Source organism: Vespa crabro, chromosome 1, assembly GCF_910589235.1.
Source record: "Vespa crabro chromosome 1, iyVesCrab1.2, whole genome shotgun sequence".
Classification (NCBI taxonomy): Eukaryota; Metazoa; Arthropoda; class Insecta; order Hymenoptera; family Vespidae; genus Vespa; species Vespa crabro.
The window spans coordinates 23880928-23907406 of record NC_060955.1 but is presented as its reverse complement, the minus strand read 5'-3'; the positions used below and the strand labels follow the sequence as shown (position 1 = coordinate 23907406).

General features: G+C 31.0%; 3 protein-coding genes across 3 annotated transcripts; 2 read left to right on the top strand and 1 right to left on the bottom strand.

Moving 5' to 3' along the window:
• The first annotated feature begins 43 nt into the window (after window positions 1-43).
• Window positions 44-20716, top strand: LOC124422231. The gene is made up of 23 exons (XM_046958390.1): window positions 44-2453; window positions 2547-2834; window positions 2913-4748; window positions 9337-9501; window positions 9675-9860; window positions 9957-10133; window positions 10198-10363; window positions 10650-10758; window positions 10863-10986; window positions 11835-11907; window positions 11990-12371; window positions 12463-12819; window positions 12918-13068; window positions 13172-13383; window positions 16078-16196; window positions 16721-16965; window positions 17083-17550; window positions 17650-18006; window positions 18119-18297; window positions 18374-18569; window positions 18733-18881; window positions 18967-19125; window positions 19245-20716. Exons 1-23 carry the CDS (start codon window positions 2265-2267, stop codon window positions 19363-19365), a joined length of 6408 nt encoding a protein of 2135 aa, XP_046814346.1. The 5' UTR covers window positions 44-2264; the 3' UTR covers window positions 19366-20716.
• On the bottom strand, window positions 5244-7008 carry LOC124422236 (carbohydrate sulfotransferase 11-like). The gene is made up of 6 exons (XM_046958420.1): window positions 6682-7008; window positions 6420-6565; window positions 6184-6355; window positions 5937-6096; window positions 5635-5834; window positions 5244-5547 (listed from the first exon to the last, which is right to left on the bottom strand). The coding sequence occupies exons 1-6, from the start codon at window positions 6820-6822 to the stop codon at window positions 5317-5319; spliced, it is 1050 nt and encodes a 349-aa protein (XP_046814376.1). The 5' UTR covers window positions 6823-7008; the 3' UTR covers window positions 5244-5316.
• Window positions 20717-20786: 70 nt separating the features above from the next.
• On the top strand, window positions 20787-26443 carry LOC124421601 (cilia- and flagella-associated protein 70). The gene is given in 21 exon segments (XM_046956974.1): window positions 20787-20795; window positions 20862-20954; window positions 21016-21211; window positions 21305-21448; window positions 21515-21762; window positions 21873-22049; window positions 22113-22254; window positions 22257-22430; window positions 22530-22678; window positions 22768-22910; window positions 23004-23127; window positions 23412-23675; window positions 23677-23844; window positions 23925-24058; window positions 24135-24283; window positions 24599-24762; window positions 24870-25016; window positions 25080-25210; window positions 25273-25393; window positions 25478-25627; window positions 25698-26443. Coding segments are annotated over 21 exon segments (3117 nt in total). The 3' UTR covers window positions 25788-26443.
• The last annotated feature ends 36 nt before the right edge of the window (window positions 26444-26479 follow it).

The window sequence follows — 26479 nt, the reverse complement described above, 5'->3', positions numbered from 1 at the left end:
ATATCAAAAATTCATTGGTACGAGCGTGAAACGTCGTCGATTGATTAATAATGAAACAATTAAATAATAATAATAATAATAATAAAAACAAAAAAAAAAAAACAAAAAGAATAAAGAGTTCGTTATTGTGTCATGATTCGTAATTAAAGAGAGAACGATTTTCAACGTTCGAATAGTTCGATCGTGTTTATACGTATATAGAACGTATACGTGAATAATGAGGGAAATTATTAAAGAGAAAATCTCGTGATTGCGTTTGAATAATGAAATGATCAATCGCAGGCTACGCTAAAGGGAAGATAAATATTGAACATCGATAATGAAGGTATAAAGCGATATATTGTTATCTGACCTTCGAGGAGCTACGGCTCGAAATGCATACAAAAAAGAAAAAAAGAACAAAAAAAAAAAAGGAAAGAGATAGACACGCATCGATTTTTTTTCATATAGCAAATATGAATGATGTAATAAAAAATTTTACGGATCTACGATCGTTTTCTTGCAAAGTAAAAGAAAGGAATTAATTTTTTTTTTTTTCTTTTCAAATGACCCGTAAAAAAAAAAAAAGAAAGAGAAATCTTCAAGCGTTCCTATTGGTGGAACGATAAAGCTTACGTTAAAATATATATATATATAATAACGATAATCATAATGATATATATGCATGCAAGTATATTATATATATATATGAAAAAGAAAAAAAAGAAGAAGAAGGGTGGTCGAAGCCGTTCTATCGTCGAGTCGTAAGAGTTCAAGAGTTAGAAACTGCTATCAAAGTGGGGATGAAATGGTCGATATTACCTTTGAACCACCATGCTCGCGAAGAACAGGGGCAATAGTCACATGCCGGTCGTGGTCAAGTGAGGTTACCGTTTCGTATCAACTTCCGTTTCGTCTATATACGCGTGCCTCCTTTCATAACTATCATATCTTATTTCGTTCTTTTTTTTTCTTTTTTTTTTTTTTATTTCTAGTCTTTTTCTATTAATTCTCGTTGTTTCTTTCTTTATGAAAATCATGATTATCGGTGAAACATTACACGGAGGACGAAACGGAATTACCAATACGGTAGGTGGATGCAAAAGAATTTATAAATATGTTCTTTGAAAAAATTATTTTTATTAAAAAAAATCTTTCATCGCCGATCATTCGACTATTTCACTGAGCTAATATATTAAATTTGTAGAAACTTTTTAAAAAATAGACCAATTTATTATATTTTCTTTTTTTCTTTCTTCTTCGTCTTCTTTTTTTTCTTTCTTTTTTTTTTTTTTTTTTTTTTTTTTTAAACGGAAACGTTTCGAAAAAAGAAAAAGCTTAAGTTTACTTACAACAAGCGATCCCTCTGATATACGAGCAGAATTTCTTTTGGTTATGCAATCGCATTTCGTGTGTACTACTTTTATACGAAGTTCGTGTCGTGAGATTTGACGATAAACTTGGCAAGTTTCCCTGTTTGGTGCCTGCTTGGCCGTTTTTTAAAAGTACCGCTCGAAGAGTGAGAGAGAGAGAGAGAGAGAGAGAGAGAGAGAGAGAGAGAGAGAGAGAGAGAAACGCTGATAAGTTCGTAATAACTAATAATGATCCGATCCTAATCCGGACATCTCCCTGTTGCTTTTGAATATAAATTAGTATAACGCGAATAAAGGTTGGAGAATAAATTCTAATCAACTCTATTTCTTCTTATCTCCTACAAATATGAACACCACAAACATATACTATCACGCTCGCACACGTGAAATTAAAATATCGTAAGAATCGTTCGATAAATGTGTTCATATCGAGGGTAATAAGGTAAGTCACCTTTTGTCATTTATATTTTCTTAACACATGAATGAAATATGTCGTGTCATTTGAAAAATAAGAAATGTACGGCGATAGCAAATAGGAAACATCATGATGAACTAAGAGTCAAGAAAATTATAGCATCGTTATAATAAATCTTGTTGTTAGAATGCGATCATTCGATTATGCGAAATGTGGCCCGTAGATAAGCTTTAAAAGCTATATGGAAAACGAAAGATAAGCTATATGAAAAAAAAAAAACGAAATATATTGTTAATAAGACATGTCACAAATAAATAATATGTATCCACAGGATAGGAACTTGTTAAAAGACTTTTAAAGAGAGAGAAAGAGAGAGAGAGAGAGAGAGAGAGAGAGAGAGAGAGAGAGAGAGAGAAAAGAATAGGATGAAGAGCCGATGGTTTCAACGAGACGAGACGTAAGTATCCGAGTTCGTGTGCTCCTTCGGCTCGACATCTATGACAGGATCGACGAGCTCGGAGGGCCTGCGGCCCCAGGAAACCTCACCTATTCCTACAAGAGATACATTGTTTTCTCACGATTCTTTCGTCGAGGAACGAAGTCAGCATCATCAGCCACGTCGAAAAATGACTCCATTACCACCGAGCGGTACGCCGATACAACTAACACCTCTTTGGGAACACGTGGTTCGTATCAGATACGTTTGCGTTCAATTAATTAATTTTCTTATTAAATGAAATCGGTCGGTCGTTAGAAAAATAAATAGGATGATCGAATAGGTTCGTACGAGAAGATTTCCCTCGGAAATCGATACACGATTGATATTCGTCGAGATATCGGAAAGATTGCGAGATCCAGAATGGGAAGTACGGCAGCACGCTCTTCGCGTTCTTATGGACGTGATGCCGACTCTGTCAAGCGAAATCGTCGACGAGGTAATGCAACCGGTGGTACCAGAATTGTTAAATAATTTAGGTCATGCAGCGCCGGCCGTTCGTAAAGGTGCCTTGGACGCTTTAAGAGTATACCTCGTACATAGTCTCGACAGAGAAAGGATCGTGAAAAATGTAAGAGGGAGATGATTGGAACGTTCAATGAAAGAAATTGAATCAATTGATCGATTCTGATCGTTCGTACTTGTTTAGATATTTCGGGATGGTTTTAATCGACGAGACGTTCAGGATGTATTTCAAACGAATCTGATCACAGGAGTGATCCTCAGCGCGCCATCCTTGCTATTCCCATCGTCGAGCGGTTCTCGTCCTAGCAAGGATATAGTCAAATACGTCACATTTTCTTTGGCCTCTCGTTTGACACAGGTCGCCTATCAGGAAGCCATTCTAAAGTCATTGATGAAGATTCGCGAGATTATAGGCGTCGGAGAATTTGACGACATCATTTCTGGTTGCGACGGTGAACTGAAAAAACATTTGGAAGTTCTCTGCAAGGTTTACAACGTGAAACCTAGCAAGAAGAGCCAAACGAAGATATCATTGGACAGGAAGGAAGTTAATAAATTAAATGATGAGGTTGGAAACCCTACTCGTGAAAATATTTGGGATAGCGACAGTGATACGTCAGGGATTGCCGAAGAAGATGATGAAATTGTTAATGGAGCTATGCCACCGGCTCGAGTGGTTTTGGAAACGGAAATAAAGTTCAACGAAGAGACAGCCATAACTATGACCATTCTCGAAGAAAAAGCTACGAATAGCGAAGAGGACGAGGAGGGCGAAGAAAGTGGCACCGACGTAAGAAACGAAACTGAAATAACGAGCGAGCATAACGATAGAAGAAAAAAAACCCCTAGACGTGTACACTTTGGTGGTGAAATCGTTAAATTAAGGACACCCGATAGCGACGATACCGAATCGGTTGTCGTAGCTTCCTCGAAAACTAGGATACCCCTTCCAGTTTCTCCAGCCACAAAGATGCCATCGGAACGGCCACGTCGAAAATCTATATCGCAGCCCAACAGTCCTCATTTCGCTAGACGCAATACCAATAGAATGTCCAGATCGCTTTCCAGTAGTCCCAAGAGAGAAGTTTATACACATAATGCTGATCTAAGTCCAAAAAAGGGTATCCTTACGCGAACGAACAGTCCTCTTTTCGTTATCGAACCGATTGATCGTCACTATGATGATAACAGAGATAAACGTAATGATAAGTCCATAGAAATGTCGAGTCGATCGGGATCACCGAAATTAAGTAACAACGACGACGAATCGAGTCGATCTACCGTTCGAGTTAATACTATTGAAGAACATTTCAATATCGAAGAATTGCCCGATGATATTAAGAATGAAAACGATCATCGAAAAGATAAAGAAGATTCGAAGAACGTTAAAGAAGATAAACGATTGTTTCGATCGTTCAGCGTTCCATCCATGAGATTGATAGAAAGTAATTACGAATCGAAAGATTCGCAGAGAATAAAATTTATCAAAGAGCAAGACAAAAATTTATCTTTTTCGAATAATACCGAAGAACTTTTTTCGATAAACAATCAAGCTAATGTTATTGAACATGACGAAAGTGTTAACGATATGAAAATCAATAATAGGGCTATCTCTACGAACGAATCGAATCATGAGAATCTTGACGATGAACGATCGCTCGAAGTTACTTCGAAAATCGATGAAAAGATGAAGGATAACGTTGGCATAGGTACTACGTCAGGATTAAAATCGAACGAACGTGAATCGACTAATGTCGTACGAAAGATTCATAGTTCGAAAACTTTCAAACGAGAACGTGATTCACGTTCGCCAACGAAGATAGTTGATTTCGAGAATATAGTCACTTCTCGTAAATATAATGAACCTGAGGAAATACGAAGAACTAAAACGATTCATGGAGTGGTAAATGGAAACTTGACGCGTGCTGGCGACGGCAAGAACGAGGGTAAATCACAGGAACCAAGTTGGGAAGAATTGGGATTGGTTAATCATGAAGTTTTGGATGACCTCCATAACAAGGTAAGAATTTTCAATGTTTTTATCAACAATATAAGTAGTATAATAAGTTTAAATAAGATCTATATCGTAATATATCTAATACGTAAATAAGATCTATATGATAATGAATATTTATTCTATGCAGTCATTAAAGTATCATCACTAGTTGGGCTAAAACCTTTAGGGTTTAGGATAGATCGTTCCGATACATTATTGTAGAAAGTAGGTCAATCGATTTTGTCGACAAAAGTTCGTTCGTCGCGTGGCGTAACGCGATTTAAACTCAATTAATTATAGGATTGCGTAAAAACGTTCATAAACTTTGTTTTTGTTTGCCTCTCTCTTTCTTTCTCTCTCTCTCTCTCTCTCTCTCTCTCTATCTCTCTTTCTTTCTTCTTCTTTTTTTGTTTGTTTTTATCAAATCTATAATTATCAATCGATATTACATTTTTCTAGTCTCTCTCTATCTCTATTTCTCTTTTTTCTTCTTCTTTTCGTTCGTTATCAAATTCTCGCAGTTATCAATCGATAATATTTATCAAAGATTAATATAATTTACCTTTTCATTTTCTTTTTTTTTTTTTTTCATTCAATTAGGAGCTACGGCGTATCGATAATAATCTTCGGGTGAATAATCAAAAAGTTCAAAATCCAATCTAAACTTTTCGTAAAGTCTTTCCACCATTTTTCGACTTAATTGTTTGAAATATATGCTCGATGCGTTCGTATAACCACTACCGTGTCTCCAAATTGGTTTGATCCTTTTGTCTAATCCTAATTTGTTCAACGCGTAAATTTGATCTCGCGATAAAGTTTCCACCTAACGTAAATAATCAATATTTTTTGTTTAATAAAAGATCAACAAAATTTGTCAATTTCATTATCGTCATGCAATAATAATACGAACCTTGGCGATGATATCGTATTTAACGAGACACGGCGTACAATAGAGATAATAAGGAATCCAATGATCGTCACTATAATTAGCTAAATCTATGTTGATCAAGTATTCAACAAATTCTCGCCACGTTGGTTCGATCCCTGCTGCTGATGGAACATCCTTTCTAACGATCACTTGATCGTCTTGAGGTTTTACGAAGTTTTTATCTATTTAAAAAAGAAAAAAAGAAAGAAAAGAAAAAAGAAATTATTTGATTAGTTCGACGATCGGTTCGAGCTTAATACAATTTTTATTCGATCGTTACTCACTACGATACTGTCGAACGATCATAGCTCCGTATTTTTGATAAAAATGAAGAGTACCATGTTCACGACCGGCCACAGAGTTTTCAAGTTTATCTCGATATGCACTTAACAATCTTTCGAATGGATGCCTTATCACTAATAATTTTTTTGTACTTCTCAATGCCTGTTAACGTGAGAAGTATAACCTCGTTTAGAAAATAATTCAACGGAAGAATATTAAAATCGTTAGAATTTATATATCATATTTTACCTCGTCAGCTTCAGGATATTCTAATTCGTTTATAACTCTCCTAGCTATAGTCGATAATTGTTCTTTACCATTGTTTAATTCTTTTTCCGTTATATTCATTAACAAACATAAATTATATAACCAAGTTGTACTGCTGGCTTTATATAATGGACAATATGATATGTTATGAGCTCTGAAATAATATATTTTTAATATTCGAGTATTACAAAATTTCTTTCTTTTCTTATTTTACGAACCTAACGATATAGAAAACGCTGTATTGGGGCGCAGGTGGATGTTTAAACAAAACATTGCTCGAATCCTTATAAATACCTAGTTTATATTTTTTACATACTTTATCAACGGTTAACAATCTTTCTTTATTTATTTTTTCTGCTTGATCCTATAAAATTCAAATGTTCAATTCAACATTCTACTCTATGAGGATTTTTTTTATTACAAAGAAGAAAAAAGGAAAAGAAAAAAAAAGAAAAAGAAAAGAATTATTTATCGACTTACCAATAAATCTGTTGAACTTAATGCTGACTCGGTTTCATTCCTTTTAATCGTGCCATTTAATTTAAATAATATCAAGATCAAACCGCACACAATAGCAATTTTGATTAGTTGATTAATAAGACGTTTTCGCGATCGATTCATGACTCGCCTCGTACCTAATCGTGCCGATTTTATTTTCTAACTGATTAGATGTGACTATATAGAAAAATTGTACATATTAAATCTCGTTGATTTAATCTTCTTCATTTTTTAATAATTTTATAGAAGTTACGATCGAATTTGTGACTATAGACAATTAGAATTTTCTTCAAAGAACTGTCACCTTATACCAAGTACGATACTGACTGACCGGTTTCGTGCTAACTTAATATAGTGCTGCATATATCTTGTCTCGCGCCCTGCACATAAAAATATAATTATTATTTTGTAAACGATTCAATGAAATGTAACAATAATTTTTTATAACTCACTTCTTCGATTCCTTTTATTTTTTGATTTTACTTTTACTAATTTCACTGTCATGATTATTAATGATCGTTAAATAGTTTTCTTCTTCTTTTTTTTTAATTTAGTTTTATCTTTTTTTTTTGTTTTTGTTTTGTTTAATCTTATATCGTTTAGATCATGTAAAATAATACAATTGATAAAAAAGTTTGGTAGAAATTTTATCATATAGAAAAGCGATCGTCCACTCCTGTATTGGAGTGAGAAAAAAGTCTTACCTTGAGGTTTCAAGCGTCGTGATGAATATTAATTAGTTAGTTCAGTTGTGGTCGAATCTTATTGGACGAACGAACAGATGGATGGGCGGATGAACGAAGGAGATCGTATGATGATAACCAGAAAGAAAGAGTGAATGTTGCGTAAATGAATGAATTGTTTATCGTATTGCACATTGTACTCTTTCTCTTGTTCTTCTTTTTTGTTTTTCGTTTTTCTTTTTCTGTTATTTTCACTTTAATTTCATAGTACGTTTGATTTCTTTCTTTTTTATTATTTTTTTTTTTTATTTTTTTTTTTTTTTTTTGGGGGGGCGGAAAACTACGGCGAAGAGCATTCTATGTGACGGTCATATTTTACAATCATTACATATTTTATATTCATTCAATGTAAGTTCAAGGATATCGTACTAGACCTTTTCATGAACATAAGAGCAACCTTGTCAACGTGTCGGTAGAATAAGAGTATGTAAAGAAATAACAGCTTTGAAATCGATCGCTGACGTTATTCGTTACATTTTCTATGAGAACAAAATGATGAGTCCGTCCACGTGGATTTCAATCGAATCAAGAAAGTTTACATACATATCTGCATATCCGATATATGTTATAAATAGAATATTCAGAAATATCTTTGTTAGATCGTGAATATCTTTCATATTTCTTTCAGAGAGGCATATTTCAAACGGGTAGATCAATCATAGTTTTTGATATATGAAGCACGAGGAAGAGAATCTTTTTTTTCTTTTTTATCATTTCTTTATTTATTTATTTATTTATTTGTGTGTGTGTGTGTGTGGGCGCGCGCGCGCGCGCACGCGCGCGTGGATTATAACGTTGAATTATTCATTAAAATAGCCCTGTTGGTTGTATCGCGATTCAAGGGTGGTCGAGATTTCGATATGAATATTCCGAGGATAGGAAAATGAAAGATTCCCTTCGTTATATACCTACAAAGAGGTAGGTGGGTGGGTGGGTGGGTGGGTGGTAAATCGCAAAAGAGGAGAACGATATTGCCCGTTAAGTTGCAAGAAAATAATTAGGCAGTATGTATAACGCAACCTATTACGTTTACCGTCTTGCGTGCTGAGGCGTTTCACTAAGGCGTCATTTCTACCTACATGTATATGCAAATAAGATGCAATTGCAATGCGATTTACTTCGACAATTTCAAGACACTTTCTCATTCTCATCTTAAGACTTGATGGATGAGTCACGATGTGAGCCATCGAAATTACCGATTAGTTCTAATGAAATTCATACCAATTTTTCTTTACGTTTATACGTAAATATTTATGCATATATATATATATATATATATATATATATATATATATATAAGAATACGGGCATATCAATATATTTGCATCTTGGAATTTTAGTATTTTATATAAGGTATTGCTGAGAACACAATAAATAATTTAATACCGATTTAGAACAGCGAATGCAGATGCTACAACGTTAGCGATGTTCCTGCTTACGATCGATAATGTTCACTCGTGGACTCGTGCGTTTCCTCGTGACTCAACAATACTAATAGTGATAGAATAAATATACTCATTACATTAGCGTTAGATTTATTCATTAATTATCAACGTTCCGTAACATTTAATGTGTTACCTGGAGCTCTTCTTCGTTAAATGTAATATATATAATACATTACAGTAGTAATGTTACTTGTAAATGCATATAAGGACATTGACATTACTAGACTTCATAAGCCCGCGTAATAATAATAATAATAATGATAATACCCTCATAACGAGTATCGAATGTATAAATGAAAGGGACTTTTACGTACTATTCGTTCAGAAACTGAACTGATTAAATTCTATCCTGTTTTAGGTTTTTAATTTTTAAGTGATTCATAAATACATAGATAAATATTTTCTATCTATGATGTCTTCCATGTATGAATATCTAAATTTACTTTTAGGAGGATTGGCGTGCTCGCGTAAGAGGCCTCGAAAGAGTAGCATCAGCATTACGGACACCCTCGGCTCTAATCGCGATAGAGTCGCGATTAGGATCACTTTTGCATGCTGTACTTGGCGGCGAAAGGAGCTGCCGCGTAGCGGCTGCTGGTTTATCAGTTGCAAAGGTACTAAATACATATGTGAAATTCTAATTGACGGCAGAGAATAGAGAAGTTAGAATACTGGAGAAACTTGCTTTGTCATTTCTTATAATTTATTTCCTATTTCTTATCTATTTTATCAGATTCATTAAATGCCCTTATTGTCATTATCTTTTAATCGATTTTTTCAATGGTAGGTCGTCGTTGCTGGTGTTACCGAAGATGCACTCAAACGAAAATTACCTCAGCTCGCTTGGGGCCTGGCCAGGCAAGGTGGTCCTAGTGCTGCTCAATTAGCAAGAATTGCTATGCTCAGATTAAAACCTGCTTATCTCTTGGAACAATTTTTGCAACCTCAATGTCTCGGGGCTAGAAATGCTAAGGTAAATTTTCATCAAACGAAATTTGATCAGATGGCATGATCGTGATTATGACAATACTGTTTGTAGATTTTAATCGATATTTTATTTAATTTACAGACGAGAGAGAATGCATTACAGTTGTTGATCTTCTCTTTCGTCACTTTTCCCAGTACGGAGTTTAAAGTCGAAACCGTAGCACATAAGGTTGCTCTTATGGTGGGTGATCGACGTCGTAGAGTACGACAAGCTGCTCTCGATGCCTTGGCTGTTTTGGCACAGATTTACGAACCCGAGGTAATTCTTTCATCAGCTTTAAATTAACTTAAATAAAGAAAACACTTTTTAATAATATTCACAGGAGGTTCTACGCGCAGGGAAAAGAGCATCGGCCAATAGGCACGACGGTGAGGCTATGTTTTCAGCTATAAGATCTCGTCTAGCTAGAAAATCATTGCCTTTGGTCTCTGCCGATGGTTTGGTCGTCTATGGTCTACAAATTTCACCGACCGTTCAAATTGCTACTGGTAATCTTACGATCTGTTATTTAATACATTAAATCTTTTGTTTAGCACATTATTTCTCCCTCTCTCTCTTTCTCTCTTTTTTTTCTTTTTTTAGTTTCGTCGTAATCCTCTTAAAATTAAAGGCTTCGATTCTCTACGGTAGACTTTTTTTGCACGTTCGTATAACATTCGTAAAATGGAATAAATTTTCAACTTAATCAAACTTACGATGCAACACTTTTTACACGACAACTTTTCTGAATGAATTATCATATTTCTAAGCTAATGCATCTATCATTTTAACTAGGACCTGACGTTGACTGGATCGTAGCCGGAAGTGGTTCGGTTTCACCTGGTACAGGACGTAGCAAACGTCAAATTGCAACGGCCAAACCCGATAAAGGAAATTTTTTGAGGTAAACTTTTTATTTTACACTTATAATATATATATATATATATATATATATATATATATATATATATGTGCATTGAAAATAATAAGTACTATTTTTTTTCTTAGGAATAAGAATGCAAAGAAATATGGCAGTCCATGGACAAACAGGCAAAATTTATTTGCACATGGTATCGCTTTACGTCCAACGAATGAGAAACCTGTAGTATGGCAAATATTATCTCAAAATCAGGTAAAATGAATACACATATTTTTAAATATATAAATTTTTTAATTAATTTTTTTAATTTAAAGAAAAAGAATACACACACATATATATATATATATATATATATATATATCCATGTATGTATAATACATTCGCACATTCATATGAAGAAAAATCTCTTTTGGAAAGTTCATTTAGATAAAGAGGTAAGAACGTGGGTAGGTTTCGTGACAAATTCTTATGATTCACTAATAATTACATTTGCATTCTCCTGATAACGACTATCGCGCGCTATTTAATGCTGCTTCCTAAGAAAGGTCTATTTTCTAAGGTCACCAGGAAAAATTCCTAGACTAAAAATAAACACCGACTTATAACATATACATTTGAATATATCCATATGCTACTCTATCAATTCGATTTGGTTAAATTAAAGTTGCTTGAAAATTAAGCTTAAGAAATTTTCTACGATTATGCGTATACATCGATTTACATTTCATTTGTAACATTTACCATATTAATTTTTGATATATGTAACTATACCTATACGTTAGACGTTACGTTGAAGGGCAAAACATGTAATCGTTATGTTTCTAAAGTCTGTCATAATCATAAATTTATCGAATAAGTATTATAAGAAAATTTTGTTAAATTTACAAATAGCTTTTATATATATATATATATGCATGTGCCGTTTTATATATTATTTTTAACGATAATGAAAGATCGATATTTTACAATATGAATATTTTACAATATTCAATTATGAAGATGCCCAATTTGAATGTCATTAATCAATCGAAAACATTGAAGGTTAGAAAACAATAAGTGGAATATATTCGTTGAAAGGAAATTATTCTTAACTGTTTTAGGACGATACTTTCTCTTGTTCAAACGAAGTTCAAGGATTGGAAGAACGAATCGATGATATCGTTAATGACAATGGTAATCGATTCAACTTTATGTTTAATGAATAGAAAATGAAAAAAGAGCTGAATTAACAACTATTGTAATTTACTACGTTTAGATGGTCATTCACGTACGAATCGAAGTAATCATAATACAACTACGTCGAGCAAAGGAACAACTATAAATTTAAATCGTCGAGAAACGGCAGAAATCAATATCGATGATAATGGGAACGTTAGATCGATCGCGAAAGAAAACGTGAATCTCCAAGATGATCGTGTAGGTCGGCCATTGTCTCAAGAAACGTCTGCCATTAAACTGGAATCCAAAATTCCGATATTTTTCTCCCGAGGAATGACGAGTACAAAGATAAACGATCAACATTCTAATATTTTGTCGGATAATAGTTTTGATCAAGTGAACGTTAAGTTAAGAAAAAAGATAGTTTACAATTCGGAGAACAAAAATAGCGGTTTTAAATTGCGGAGTAAAAATATAGGGTATATAAATATATAACATATTTATACATATGTATATATTGTACAGATATACGTATACGACAGATTTTATTAATAATATTTTTACGCATAGATTAGAGACAACGTATCAACGACGAAAACGTCTTCAACAAGATGCCACGATCTCTCCTATGAATTTATTTGATAATCAAGTAACAAATCAAACTTCTGATTCGCGTAATAATACCTATCGACCTTTATCCTGTACAATAAATTCAAAGTACACCGTAGAGGGTCAAAAAAATATATTGGACAAACAAAATATTACGTCGAAAGTCGTTTCTCAAGATCATCCTTCTAAAGTATTAGTAAACAAAAGATATTCGAGAAGTTCCGATGGCTACTCGAGATTTCCAAGAACGAGTTCCGTAGAACGTCCACATCCAATATCTGAAACTGATCGACAATCAAAATTATCAGCCTTTCAAACGTTAGTTTCATATTTTTGATTATAATAATATTTCTAATTGTATTTCTCTTAAAATAATCTTTAAAGAACGCTCGTCGTATGACTTTTTATAATTTTAGATCGAATTCTGTTTATCAACGACAAAAACAATTTGTTACTGGACCATCATTTAAAACATTAAAAACAATTAACACCTCTTATTCTCGTACTTATCAAGATGTAGAAAATTCAAATGAAGAAACATTAATTGATAATACTTCATTTGGACAGGTATAATGATATGCAATGATTATCGCTTCATAATTTTACGTTATTTATTACTAATGAATAATAAATAAGTATGATAATTAAAAGAAAGGAGGTATCGTTTCAGCCAAGAATAGATCGGAGAATTAACGAGGCAACGAGCCAACAACGTATTAAGCCCGAAGAAATATCATCGAGCACACGAACAGATGATGATATGTTTATAAACAGTCCTTTTAGAAGGCGGATACGTTCGTTATCACCGTCACAACTTTATCATCAAGAACAATTTGTCGGTACGGCTTTTAAGGATTTGCAAGCAGTTTCCATGTATGATATGTGAGTATCCTAATGTATACATTATATATATATATATATATATATATATATATATATATATATATGATTTTTTTTAATTGAGGAATTACCCTGTACATAGATATTTTTTTTGTCTTTACTATCGTTATGTCGTCGTCGTCGTCGTCGTCGTCGTAGAAACAGAGACATATCAATGTCACCAAGGGACAGAGGTGTAATGACCTCTGATTTTTTACAAGACTCATTCTATATTATATTACCTTCCGACACGATATTCTTGACGACACTTTACGTAGAATAATTACATTTCAAAGTAGCAGTAATTATAGCTGAGAGAGATTTTAGGTCACTTTTAAGTTGCGTGTACCGACTCGTGCTTGGTGCGATAATAAAAAAAAGTTCTCGCGACAGGGACTTGCCTGTATACATAAATATATACATACATACATACATATATACATACATACATATATACATATGTGCATACATACATAGACGTTAAAAAATATAGCTGTGAAAAAATTTCGTATTATTGAAAAAAACGAATGAGTTTTATCTTTTAGTTATTATCAAAGTATTGGTCTCTGACCAGACATTTCATTTTATCTTTCGCTGTACACACACACGTTGAACGTAAAACATGCGGGATAATTGTTTGACAAAGAATTCGAAAATGTATATACATATACACAAACATTCTCTCCTAGTTCAATGCTATTATATATATATATATATATATATATATATATATATATATATATATATATATATATATATATAATATATGTATAATAGTTTATTTATCATTGTTACGTTATTATTGAAAATATCATTGATTTCATATGTGTATGCATAAAGAGAATCCTTCGAATAAAGCAAATGTCACTATATATTGTGTCCGTAACGAAAAGATTAGATCGTCATACGATAATGCTGATCAATAGATCGAAATTTCTCAGAAGCCAATATGTAAAATGACAAACGTGAGTCAGAAAGAATTCCTGTTGAAGCATCATAAAGTTTGTATAGCATCGACGTAACACTCGACGAGTTACATTTTATATTTAATGTAAAAAAAGAAAAATCGAAAAAAGTCTTTGTCGTGTGAAATACAATTTTTAACGTTTCAAAATATAATGCGAAATAAAAGAGAATTGAAATCTCGGCGAGGGTTGCTGAGAAAAAAGAAAAAAAAAAGAAACAAAAAAAAAAGCAAAAAAGAAGGAAAAAAAAAGAAATAAAGTCGACGATATAAAACGACGATTGAAAGCGTAAAGGTAAAAAGAGAAGGGGAGATGAGTAGATAGAAAGAAGGGTTGGGATGGGATTTGGAGTGGGGGTAAGGGTTGAGAGTAGCGGTCAGTAGCGTCGGGACCCTCGACGTCGGTGCGTTCGGCGCCATCAGGCAGTCACAATCGTGTGTACGGTGTTACTTATTCCGATTATCTGACCTCTTTTAATAAAATTCCCGACACTTTTCTTTTCTTCTTATTCTCTTCTAACATTGACAAAAAGCTCTTTACATGATACCATTTGCATTTATCGGCGTCTCGGGTGGCTCAACGTGTGGCCTTTTCTTTCAATTAAAAATTCATAGCCTTTGCTACAGTCGTTGTTGTAGTCAAATAATTTACAAGACTTTATGTCTAGGAAAATTATACAAAGATAAAAGTATTTCAATATATTTCCTTTATCGAGTGTTTTTCTAAAAACAAATAGTTTTTATACCTCGTTTTGTTTCCATTATTTCTTATTATTTCTTTCTCTATTTTTATTTTGTTCGTTTCAAAGGACAAAACTCGTCGACAACATATAATACACTTTTGTTACTTACATAATTTAATAACCATATTAAGATATTATGAATGGGATATTTTTGTTGCGTGGAAAAATGTCCGATTAATATCGATACTGGTATCGTGTTCTTCTTATCGAACGTCCTTATAATTTTCAATTTCCTTTAATCATATTAGTGATCTTTGTTTTTTTTTTTATTATTACTTTTTATCTATCGTTATTTCCATGAAATAATTTATTTAATAATTGCAAGATCCGTTATATACAAAAATGTGAAAAAGTGTAAATAATTTATCGTGAAAATGACGTTCGTTCGTTCGTTCGCTTGTTGCATGTTACACAGTGATATATATATATATATATATATATATATATATATATATACATATATACACACACACATATATATACATTACTGCAATCATTTTTTTAGAATATACGGCAAAGTATTATCGGTGATTATGTTATAAAAAATTAGAAACGCGACAGAATGAAATTTAATAAAAATTGTTATGCCGCGATCAACGATTGAAAAATGATATTTAAATATTGCGTGTGGTCTAACGAGACCAAGGAGGATAAGAAATTAAATGAGGATAATGTAAAAAGTTCTAATGAATATAATTTCGCTGGTACCGTTCTCCGTTGTTGTCCTTGCGTCTTCCGATGCAGAAGATCAATCGGTATTGGCAACGAGAATGATAATGGATCCATTTCGACGATTATTACTAATCCTAACGTTACACCAGTCATAGCAGTGAGACTACATAGAAGTACAGATACAATGTAGGTGCATACAAAATTGATCGAAATCTCTTTCCTTGTCCAGATGTTGTTTCTTATTTATGTTTAAAATCGATATACCTACATAAATAACGAAATACATTTAATATAATATTTTATTAAATCTATTTTCAGAGACAAAGCACCTGTGAACGTAGAGGAATATAACGATAGAAAGAACAAGGATTATTATTTATCAGAAACTAATATTTATCCTATCCAAGCTTTAAACAATGAAGAATCATTTCATCAAGGTATATGTATATATATATATATATATATATCTGTATTTGTGCGCGTTATTATTAGATTAATTATTAGATTAATTGTATGTCAATGCAAATAAGATGCCGATCGATACGAAAGATACAATTAACTGTGAAATCAGCTTGGACGATCGAACTGGAACAGAAGGTTCTTAACCTCTTGTGTATATATATACATATATATATATACATATATATATATATATATATATATATATATACATATACATACATACATACATACATACATATATCTACATCGCTTAACGTCCAAGCTGAGTTTACAGGCTCGAAGGAATCAATATTTCGCTGGTCAAGTCTAAGGCACGATCGAATATATTGTCATTTCTACCAATAGAAATAACAACAAATATGACTGTATACTAATTACGCAGTCGATACATATACGTAAACAAATATTCTAGTATGATGAATTTCAATGTGAAAGGAATATTTATCCTCGAATATTCGTTCAAATGTTTTGTTTATTTCCGATACGTTCTCCAACGAAGATTACGAAAGAAAAACAAGAAGAATAAGAAGTGCTGACAGTACATCGTCAGATCTATCAGCGAGTGATTCAAACGAAAGAAGAAGAAACCAACCTACTTTGCGATCTCTTTTGGAAGATCGCGATCGAGATGAGAGTGATAATAACAGCATTGGTATGTCGATTTCGCAAAGTGAAAACAACGAGAAAGCTTTCGACGTTATCTCTGATAAATCTCAAGAAAGGGACCCTGTCGATTCCTACGTTGTAAGTTTAAAGAGAAAGAAAAAACAAAACAGAAACATTTTTTTAATCTTTTATTCTTAGAATAGAAATAATAGAATATAGAGTAAAAATTTGTTTTTACACGTCGTTATTTTTTAGTTAACGATGAAAGAATCAGATGCTTCCACCGAATCAACAAGTACATCAGCGGAGGATGAAACTTCGAAGGATTGGAGTAGCGAGGAAAGAATTAAATCGAGAAATAAAAAAACGCCCAAACGAGAGAAATTAGTTAAAAACGACAATGATTCAAATTTAAATAGCGAAAGTTCTGATACAGTTGACAGAGCAAAAAATAAAACGGAATTACGTAGAAAATCGATCGTTACCATTATCTCGGATGAGGATATTCTTATGAACGAATTATTAGTGTCTTCGGGTGAATCTTTAGAGATTAATTATAGAATTGATAGGAGATCGTACGATACTCCGACGATTTCATCTCCTGAATATTCGAAAATTATAACCAAATCTGATTCAGAGTATATTAATTCAATGGTTTGTAATGATTATTTGAACGTATTTGGTTCACCGAGACGTGATCTACGAAGTGTACATTTAACATCGGTAATATTATATTATTTATTTATTTCCATGTTTTCTTTTTTCCTTACAAGTACGATTCATTAGAAATTAAATTTTTATTGAACATCTCATTTGATTCAGAATTTCGACAAGGAAGTTAATGAAATATTGCAAGATGTTAGCGAAGAAGTTCCCTCCGTGTTTCTCGATCAATCTGCGACTCATCAGACTTTAGAAACAAAAAAGCCCGATAGATTAGACGACGTCATCGAATCCGCAGCAAATTTATTAAACAAACCTCCAGAATATATTGATAATTCTAGAAACATTGAAACGACAATGGATTGGTCCGTTTCGGAAAATATTACTACTGAAGAAAATGCTACAAATATGGCGTTTACTAAGATACCTGTTTCTTCGGAAAGTTTCACGAAATTAAACGATATTAGAGATGAACATATAGAAAATAATGAGGCGTCTGCAATTTTAAAAATCGAAGTATGCACCTCACATTTTTTCCTATAACAATTTCTTCTACATAAATATATGTATATATATATATATATATATATATATTATTTTTTTTTTAATTTATAATTATTATTCTTAGCCACAATCTGAAGAAAATACAGAAGTCGTCAGAAAGATGTCATCTAGGGTGCTTCGTAGTTCAACGAAATCTAGAAACATTTCTAACAAATCGAGCATGAATCAACATTCGGAAAAAGGAATAGATAAACAGAAACCTATCGTACGGCAGTGTTTCAATCAACTGGAGAATGAAGATTGGTATGTATTTAAAGATATTACATTAATTATATTTATTATATAACGGGACTGTATATATGTTTAAATTATACTTTAGGGAGGTAACAATAAAAGGACTTAAATCTTTATCTCAATTGGCTAAACAACATCCTGAATATTTGGATCTTAATATCGGTGGTACGATAGGTCGATTATTAGGTCGTCATATTAAAAATCTTCGTTCGCAAGTAGCACGTGCTGCTTGTATAGCTGCAGGGGATATTTTTAGTTGTCAAATTCGTGGTATAGATCAGGTGAATTTAACAATTATTTCTATATTAATTATTATAGAAGAAAAACAAATTTTGTAACATTTATGTAATATATTATTATTATATATTATGCAATAAAAACTAATATTTAAAGTTCATTTCTTTTTTTTTTTTATGTTCTATAAATTATCTTTGATGTTTATAGGATATCGATGATATTGTTGGACCATTGCTTCACAGAACAGCAGATACGAATCGTTTTCTACGTGCTGATAGTAATACAGCATTAGATCGAATGGTCGAATCGCTTCCTCCACATAAAACTATTGGTATTATCGTGTATCGTGGTGCAAGGTGCGTTAAAAAAAATTCATTTTCAATAAGTATTATATTATTTTCTTAATAAAATTATTTCTATAGTATTTCGTTGAATTTTTAGTCATCAAAATGCAATCGTAAGAGCAGCCACGGCAAGATTACTATTGTCGATCGTAGATCGTATTGGAGCTGAACACGCTATGATATTACCTCGTGACGTTAGAAATAAATTGCTTGGTTCAGGAGCTAAATTATTAATGGACGGAAATTTAGACGCAAGGCAAGTGTTAATAAATTAAAAATATTTACAATTTCTTTTAATCGCTCCTTATGTCATATTTTTTGTTTTTTTTTTGTTTTTTTTTTGTTTTTTTTTTTTTTTTTTTTTATTATTTATAGAAATAATGCAAAGAAGATTTTCCGACGATTAATGAATTGTGAGGGCTTTCAAAAAGCTTTGACCGACGCCGTACCAGAAACAACCTTGAGGCACATCGATAAAACTTTGAAATCGCTTTAGTCGTATGATATGCGATTGTCACATGTCACGAATTAATGTTTAATAACATAAAAAGAAGGATCTGAACATTACAAATATTTATTAAAAGTAACTTCTTAATACTGCACCATACCGGTGCAACAGGTATCTATAATTTGTCAGCTATTGTGATGAGAATTGTCAATGAGTTTTATAGAATTGATCTAATCATTATAATTAATAACGATAAAATCAAAAATCGATATGATTTAACTGTCAATGTAAAGAAACTTTAAAAATTTTTTATACGATGGAGATTGGTGTTGTTAAGATCACAAAGGAGAAAGATTTTGAGAAATTTAACCAGCTGTATTATAAAAATAACGAATGAAAATCAGATTATACTAAGTCTAATTTGTTCGTTTGAGCAAAAACTATTTCAGGTATTATTTTTAAAATGGCAAAAATTGAAACAAGATTTCCTGATGTTACGTCAGAAACCTTGTATGATGTTTTACAGGATCCTGACTATAAAAATATTTGGGATATTCGTATGATTGAGTCGAAAAGCATAGGATTTTTTTAAATTCAAATAATGACATAGAATATTATTCTGATTAATATGATTCGAATCTTTAACGACTTGTGCATCTCCATTGAAAAATAGAGATTTTATATTAGAACATTCTTGACTTGAGATCGGAGAAGAGAAATTTATCTTAAATAATTCTTATTTGTCAAAAAGACTGCTCGCGTAGAAAAATTTTTTTTTAATATGACATCTTATTTAATTCATTTTAATTTTGAATATTTGTCTATACGAAAGCAAAGACTTTTATATTACCAAGAAAAAAATGCTCAAATTTTTATTTATAACAAAATAATATCGATACTGGTATAACAACAATTATTCCAAGATCGATCGAACTTTAATCATTATTATGTATATTTATTTTTAATTGATCTCCTCTCCCCTCATCTACCTCCCCGTCCAAATAAGTTTTCTTTTATACGTCCCTTACTATAGATCATTCGATGTACGATCGTAAATCTAATCGTCTTTCTAGTCGGCCGTCTTTTATTGGCCATCATTTTTTGATATTTATGTCTTTAATATATGTATACATATATATACATACATATATGTATATATACATATATTTCCTTTTTGATATTATTACATGAAATACGTACATATTCATATTTAACACAGTACCAATGGAAATTTTAATGATTTATAATCGTAAGAGAAATTTATTCGACAGTGAAAAAATCCATTATCGAAAGAACAATAAGTGCAATATGCAGTATGCAGTACAATGGTTTGTAAGATGAATTTTTTTAAGTAAATATATCGAACAATACGTTGTATCTCGTTTTCTCTACTCTGAAATATGTTATTATTTTATTTAACCCATTTAATAAGTAAACAAATGAAATATTCTTCATAATCATTTGACAAGATGAATACGGTAAAGATATTCGTATTTATTTAATATTATTACAGATATAAATTTTAATATCAATTTTAATTATAGCCAAACGATGAATCGACAAATTTGAATTTGATCTCAGAAGAAGAGATAAATGAAAGAAACATCGAATTAACTATAATTAATATAGAAAATATTGTAAGTTATTTATAAAATATTATCACATTATGAAAATATTTTATAAGAGTATATTTTACAGATAAGAAATGAAGATACAAATGTGATCTTTTCTGTGGAACATAATTCAAATATATTCGGAGAAAGTAATCCAATTAAAATCGAAGCTGGTATCAAAGAACCACCACCCGTATACGATGTTAATTTTTCTGTCCAAATTCCAATATCCCTTTACGATCGAAATAATATTGATCGTGTAGTTTCCACTCCAGTTTTAAGTAAAATTTAATTACTATTTTCATTCTTGCGTTTCGATTGTTACCTTGATTTTTTTTTTTTTTTTTTTTTTTTTTTTTAATCTATAGTTACAGTATCAAGCGCCGACAAAGACGAAAGCGTTACACCCACTGCTTTGGATACTGGAAGGACAAAAAAATCTCGAATTCCTCCTAAAAAGGAATTTAAATCGAAAATTATTGGATTGTGCAATGTCGATCTTATACCAATTTTATTAGGTATCAATCCGTACATATAAAGTTATATGAACGATCAAAAATCACACATAAATGTTTATATTATAGGGGAGAATTTATTTATTGAAAAATTAGTCTTAGAAACAGCAGAATTTACATTCGATGGCAATGCTGTGTCGTGGCCTAATCTTCCACGTTTAACGGTCAACATCAAGCAAGAGAAAAAACCATTTTTTCCTTCTGATTTGAAATTTAATTTTCTAAACATCACCGTAGAAAGTATTTTTAATCCACCATCTTCGTTCACTGATAAAATGGATTACACAGCTGGTACTATTCTTTATGGCGACCAAGAAGTAAGAATATTTCTTTGATATCAAGATTATAGATTCAATTTTGTCTAACATATTTCGAATAATTTTTTCTTTTTTTCTTTTTTTTTTTTTTTTTAAATTACCGATCGAAGGATCCAGAAACAATAATATACGATGGTGGAAAATTGATCCATGGTCGAGATATAGAAAAAAGTAAATGTTGGAAACCTTTGTCCCATTTGCAAAGTCGCGCCAAATTGTCGAAATACAAACTAGCTTGTAATTACAACGATATAAAGAATACCCTTAAGGAGGAATTAAAATTGCAGGTATATGAAAAAAATAATTTAACAAATACACGTACAAAGCGTTGATAATTTAATTAATTTTAGGATATAATGGAGAAAAATATATCGAGAATACAATGGAATAGTATGAGTCGTCACATATTGCAAAAGGATGACATTAGAAAATTTCAAAATCAAATTTCCAAGTTAGAATCAGCGTATTGTTTAAAAGTCAAATTAATGATATATATATATATATATATATATATATATATATTTTTTTTCTTTTATATAGATATAAATATTGGCCATTTCAATTCATGGTAAAAGAAACACAAAACGATAAGGTCAAAGCAAAGTCTACACAAGTGTCTAAGATTTATCAATGTTACGTTGATTTAAGCGAACTATTATTTCCTGGACGTGAGTAGACGAGTAAAATATCAAAATATAAATTAAAAAAAAGTATATATATATATATATAGTATCGCGTACAATATCTACTTCTTATTTTTAATTCAGGAAGAAAAACTCGAATTGCATCGCAATTACATACCTTTAATGCAACTGACCTTATGGAAAAAACAGGATTTGAGAAAGCTATTTTTTTAATGGAAATTCAAATGAAAGAGCCCAAAGAAAAAGATAAACGGGGGAAAACTTCGACGAAAGTGATAAACTTTCAAGCGAATATATAATTTATCATATATTCTAATTGATTAATACTTTATTTATACTTTCTAATCTATTAATTTTTTAGAATACATCGATAATAACAGAAGTGGAAACACTTGCGAGTGTACCAGTAGTTACAGAGACCAATGAACCCGTATTTGTTATAATCGAGATTGAAATTTATCATCCACTTGTTGCTTGTCGATTAGATAAAGATTTTTCTAATTTGTAAATTATTATTAATATATATTTACATATATATATATAATATTGATTATACATTTATTTAAGAAATTATAAATTTTTATTTTTTAACATTAGGATCCATGAATTGACAACAGCAACAGATAAAAAACCATATTATCCATATTCCGGAGATTTGGCTGAGAATCAATATACGAAATGCATCGAAACTTTGATTAAAATTATGACAGAAAGTTATAGAGTATGAAAGAAATTAACATTCCATACATATATATATATATTCAGTATATTAAAATTTACTTTTAATTTAAATCATATTCTGATATTGTCCATACGAATAGGATTTTTGTAAAGAAACAGATAAGAAATCATTTCGTTCTGTCGAAGAAAATATCAAAGACGAAGATTCGAAATCTTGTTACGTACCGGTTTGTGTTTTATTTCTAATTAACGTTATACTTATCATTAAAAAAAAAATATATATATATATACATATGTATATAAAATTAGTACATTCGTTTTTAGGACGAATTAACATGTTTCATTCAGTACTTATATAAAACCGGAATTTATTTATCCATACGTAATGCATTAAAGACGAAGATTACTTTACTTTTGGATCAGAAATTTGAAATGCCCTCGTATACTTTAGATTCCTCTAAGGGTCAGGTATCGATATCGATTTTTTTCATAATCGATGTTTTTATAATCGATTTAAGATCATGTATATATATATATATGTACAAACGTTATATGACCATTTCTTTATTAGAATTTTATAGTGAACGTGTATACTTACTTGGTCGAATTTATGCACACGATCGTTAACAAAACAATCGAAACAAATTTTTGGAATGATTCACCGTCGATCGTTTCTGATTCAAATAGATTATATTTTTATGCCGATGAAGCTTATGAATCAGGTCACATTGAAGAAGCAAGAAAATATTATACTACCGTACACGTTAAATTTTTCTATTGAAATTAATTAATATTCAAGAAGATTCATTATAATTTTGTATATACTTCGATGTATAGATTATCGATAAAGAAAAAAATGATCCTACTGCTTGGATCAATTACGCAATATTTTTATTGACGATAGGAGATAAAGAACGTGCCGAGGAATGTTGCCAAGAAGCGATACTTTTAAATAATCGTCACAGAATTGCGTAAGGATTTTATTTATGATCTTATCGATCGAAATTATCAAGTAGATCGTATTAATTTTGTATTCTATTTGTATAGGCTATTAATCTATGCGGCAATTTTAATGGAAAAAAGATATTATCGAGAAGCTGAAATTTTTTTCCGTAGTATTATTGATTTTTATCCACGATTTGCCGAAGGATGGACGATATTGAATTTATTTTACATTCGTATCGATTATTATCCAGGTATTAATCAAATTATCTTTCCTCATAACATAACAAAATTATTTACTTCTATTTATTATGTACAATTATCTCACTTTGAATTTTTATTTTTAGGTTAACTATTAGCAATAATTATTATCTTATTTTTCCTATCTAATTTCTGTTTAACTATTTTTTTTTTAATATATATATATATATATATTTACAGGAAATATATTATTGCATAATCTTTCTTCTCTTTCTCTCTTACTCTCTCTCTCTCTCTCTTTTCCTCTTTCACACATACACATACGTATATTTACACATCGAACGTAGAAATGTAATTATTAATGTTAGGAATAGACATTGCGATTCGAATAGCGAAGGAATGCATGGAAGACAAAGATCGAGATACAGAGATCGATGATCGAGAACCTATTGCGTGGTCGATGATCCATTGTCCACGAGATAGTATATACATGGTGACAACGACGTTCTTGCTTAAATTACATCTCTACGATGTAATTGTTATTTATTATTTATTTATTTATTTATTTATTTATTATATTTGATTATACGCATTTATAAGATGCATTTATTTATTTATATCGTTCGTTTATTCATCTAGCTGGCAGGTATAGCATTGGCACAAGAAATGTCCCTGACAGGTAGATCAACATATTTATTATATTATATGGCAGTGCAACATTATCTCTTACACAGATACGACGATGCTTTATCTCATTTGAAGGAAGCCCAATGTCAATATGGAATGGTGCGACATTATTTTATAATCCATACAATTTGTTTTTCTTACATGATTAACTTCTTTCCGTAGGATTATTCGATAAGTTGTTTGATGGGACATTGTTATTTCCAAGAAGGTGATCTCGAAGAAGCCATAAAGTATTATGAATTTGCTAATATGGTCTTTAACAGACCAGATGATATTTATCTTTTGCGATTAAGGTATAGGATATTAGCTGTTAAATAAAATTCCAAGATATAATTATCATTATAATTATAATTAGGGTGGGACTATGTTATGAAAATAAGAAGGATTATGAAAAAGCAAAGAAAGTATTTTTAAATGCCTGTCAATTTTCACCGACGAGTCAAAGCTGGCTTCATGCTGGAATTTCATTTTATGAAGTGAACAATATTTAAAAAAAAAAGAAAAAGCGATTGTTTCTCTGTACGATTTTTTTTATGTTAATTAATATTTTGTTTCTTAAGCTGAACCAATTAAAGGAAGCTGAAGTAGCTTTGATAGAAGCAAACAAGATTGATAATTGCAATCCAGATGTTTGGGGATATTTGTGCTTATTGAATCTTTCTCTTAACCGATATGAAGAATTTGCACAATGTTATAGACAAGCTGTCAAGGTAATTTTTATTAGAAAAGTTATTACAAAAAAAAAAAAAAATATCTCTTACAAGAGATATTGTTTTTTAGTATAACCTTAAAAATGAAAAATTATTAAATGCGATAAAAGAATCTATGGAACAGTTGAATTATGAAGTAGAAATTTTTCATGTTACCTAAAATGTTATAAAGTGTGAAATAGTAAAGTTTAGGAACAGAGAGATCATTAATATATCTTCATAATTCAGGATGAAAGGAAATGCATTATTTTTCTAATGTTTAGGGCATAATAAATGTAGAGTGCTATGTTCAATCTATGTCATATATATTTGAAAGCTTCTAAGAAACTTAAAAATTAATAAATGTATATAATGGAACATAAACTTCGGTAATAAAAACAAATAATAAATTGGAAATAAATACAAATAAACTATAAAATAAAATAACAATAATTATTATTATTCAGTTAAAATAAAATGATTATAGTTTGGCATTGGCGTTAATCCAAATGAAAAACTTTCGCGATAGACTAATCCCAGTTTATATTGATATGGGGGTGACTTAATTTTATTTAATTTGCTGATTCTAAAAGCGAATTATAAAAATATTTTTCGATCATCTACTAAAATACACAAAAATATTATCATTTTCTGATCTACATATGATGCAATATCAGCAAGTTAAATTTATCGAAAGATCACATTACAGTTTGTAATCATAAAAAAAAAAAAAGAAAAAAGAACATAATGCTATAATAATAACTGAAAATATTATATAAAATGATATAAATGTTATAACGCAATTCTAAAGATACAAATGAATTTTCATAGAAATTTTAAACATATGAACCTATATCAAATTGAATAGAATGT